General features: G+C 39.9%; 1 protein-coding gene across 1 annotated transcript; it reads left to right on the top strand.

The window, feature by feature from the left end:
• The first annotated feature begins 1,418 nt into the window (after positions 1-1,418).
• On the top strand, positions 1,419-2,046 carry LOC127192851 (keratin-associated protein 6-2-like). Its single transcript, XM_051150201.1, has one exon. The coding sequence runs from the start codon at positions 1,451-1,453 to the stop codon at positions 1,778-1,780; it is 330 nt and encodes a 109-aa protein (XP_051006158.1). The 5' UTR covers positions 1,419-1,450; the 3' UTR covers positions 1,781-2,046.
• The last annotated feature ends 579 nt before the right edge of the window (positions 2,047-2,625 follow it).

Genomic DNA, 2,625 nt, shown 5'->3' with positions numbered 1-2,625 from the left:
TGCTTACTTATGAAAAATATGGATCTGACTGGAAGTTCTAGGGAGGGAAGAAAAATATTTATCCTCATAAACACTATATTTTATCTCTGGACAAAAACAGGATTTCAGTAGAACTTGGTAGGCTTATGGCTTTTATCTACATGTAAAAGCAAAGAAGAGGGTCATCCAATCCAGAAAGTAGCAGCTAAAAATCCTTTCCTGCAGGTCAAGATTTGTAATCCTGTTTTTAATGTATAAATCAAAATATTCTTTAATTGTGGCATGAGGGCAAGAAGGAAAAAACAAACAAACAAACAAATGTCCAAATAAATGATAGTCATTCTTCTGTCTTACACTTTGGAAATGTCAACATGGTACAATTGCTGAGGATTACGAGGCAATGTCATATTTCAGAATCACAGCACACACCTTTTTCTGGGTGCAGAAGTCTAAGAATCTGAAAGAAATGAGTAGTCTGGGCTATTGTGAGCAGATGGAGTGGATTATAGTTTTTCTCATTTCATGTTCATGATGTGGCAGGAGCTAGCTGCAAGGGCATCCTTGCTGTCAGCAGCCTCACATTACTCATTGGCTTTTAGATTTAGAATTAAAGGTGAATGAGGAAGGAAATGGCTTGTTAAATTCCACGAATGCATGTGCATCTCATCTATAAACTCTGATTAAAAAAATCTCCTTTTCAGGAAAGAACATGCTTTCTTATCTATGTGAGATTTAAAAGTTTTGCTTTTCCATCTTGATAAAGGTTGTTGTGTTTTTAAAGGTGCCTCAATAAGAAGACATTTTGGTAAGAAATCAAGACATAAAAGAAAGGATACAGAGGCTTTCAGGGCCTTCTTTTGTCTGGTAATTGAAGGCAAGAAGGCTATGCTAGGACCACATACAGATAACACATTCACTGTATCAATAAGGCAGAAAAGCCCAATAAGATACTCTTGTATTTGAATTATCCAATAAATGGTTTCTGTAGAGATGCTAGGCACAGGAGATCACAAAATGAAGATAGCTAGGAAAAGCTGGAAGTTAAGAAAAGAGGAAAAAAGAAAGAAGAGAGAGTGGAGAGGGAGGTAGAGAGGGAGAAAATGACAGAACTTTTCTTACATTCTCTACAAACCTTATTATGTAAGTTGCACATTGGGTGATAAATGTAAAAATTAATTTTATGCTTTGGAGCATGATTTGACTGAGGAACCTCTCTAACAGAGGAAATTGAAATGATGCTCTTTAAATGAAATGAGAGTTTACAAAGTAATGTACTCATTTTAAGCAAACCATTATTGCTTGTCAACAGTGACTGGAATGTAATAGTTTAAATGTTTGTTAGTTAAGTCAGGGAATAAATGCTATGCTCTGACAATTACTGGCAGTATATAAAGGTCCCAGGGATAGTAAAGGCATCCACACTTGAGAAATATTCTTTTGCAACCCAAGTGAATTCTCCACAATTGACAACATGTGTTGTAACTTCTACGGCAGCTCCTGTGGCTCCGGCTATGGCTGTGGATACGGCTCCGGCTATGGCTGTGGATACGGCTCCGGCTATGGCTGTGGATACGGCTCCGGCTATGGCTGTGGATACGGCTCCGGCTATGGCTGTGGATACGGCTCCGGCTATGGCTGTGGATACGGCTCAGGCTATGGCTGTGGATATGGCTCTGGCTATGGCTGTGGATACAGCTCTGGCTGTGGACGTGGCTGTGGCTATGGCTATGGCTCCTACTACAGGTCTGGCTGCGGTGGCTACCAACCATCTTGCTACAGAAGATGCTATTCTTGCTGTTAGAACGCCTCTAAGAGAAGACCAGTTGCTTCTGAACTGACGCTCCTGAAGATAATGCTTCTTTAAAGACCAGTGACTAAGATCTGTCTGTCTGAGGACTTAAAAGCCTTTGACCTCCAGCTGTGCATCTTTTAGAAGGCATCCTGGAATCTGCAGCATCACCTCCCTAGTTCTGTTTCTTGCTCTCTGGTTCTGTTGCCTGAATGTGTTCGTGGCTGTAACATCTGCAGCTGGGGACATGATTTGTTTTCAGTAAAATGAGTCCTGGTTTCTAACAAACCTTTGTGCACTTGTTTTTTAAGATTCTCCGGCATTGGCTTGTCTTGAAAGCTGAGTTAACTTCATTGGCTGAGCTTTACAGAACACCTTGATTTGATACTTGCGAGCCTGTGTATTTAGTATCAACTATGTCTCCTGTAAGCGCTTTCTATGCACATCCCAGAGCTTCATTTGTTTGAGCACACACCACAGGGTATTTCTACACTGAGCTTTGGAGATGGCACTGTGTCTGAAATGGGGATCAGATGGGAAGGATGCTACTTACATAACAGGTCATGGCAAATGCCCAGGGGTAACAGATATATCCTGAGAGTTTACCAGATGAATGAAATTGGAGGGATTTATTCTCAGAATAATTGAGGAATTAAAGTTAGACGTGGATGCTAGGCAGGAGATTTAAAACCTGGGAAAGGGAAAAGTTAGGAGAAAATTATATTATTACATATTCTGTATTTGATAGAAATACAAATATCTTTGCTGAATTCAGCCAGGCGATTTGATTCATTTAAACAGCAAGTATTTTTGAACAGGCTGCATCCTAGGTAAAATAAAAGTATTATAGAAACAGG

Source organism: Acomys russatus, chromosome 8 (genome assembly GCF_903995435.1).
Source record: "Acomys russatus chromosome 8, mAcoRus1.1, whole genome shotgun sequence".
Taxonomy (NCBI): Eukaryota; Metazoa; Chordata; class Mammalia; order Rodentia; family Muridae; genus Acomys; species Acomys russatus.
This window is presented reverse-complemented; position numbering and strand designations above follow the sequence as displayed.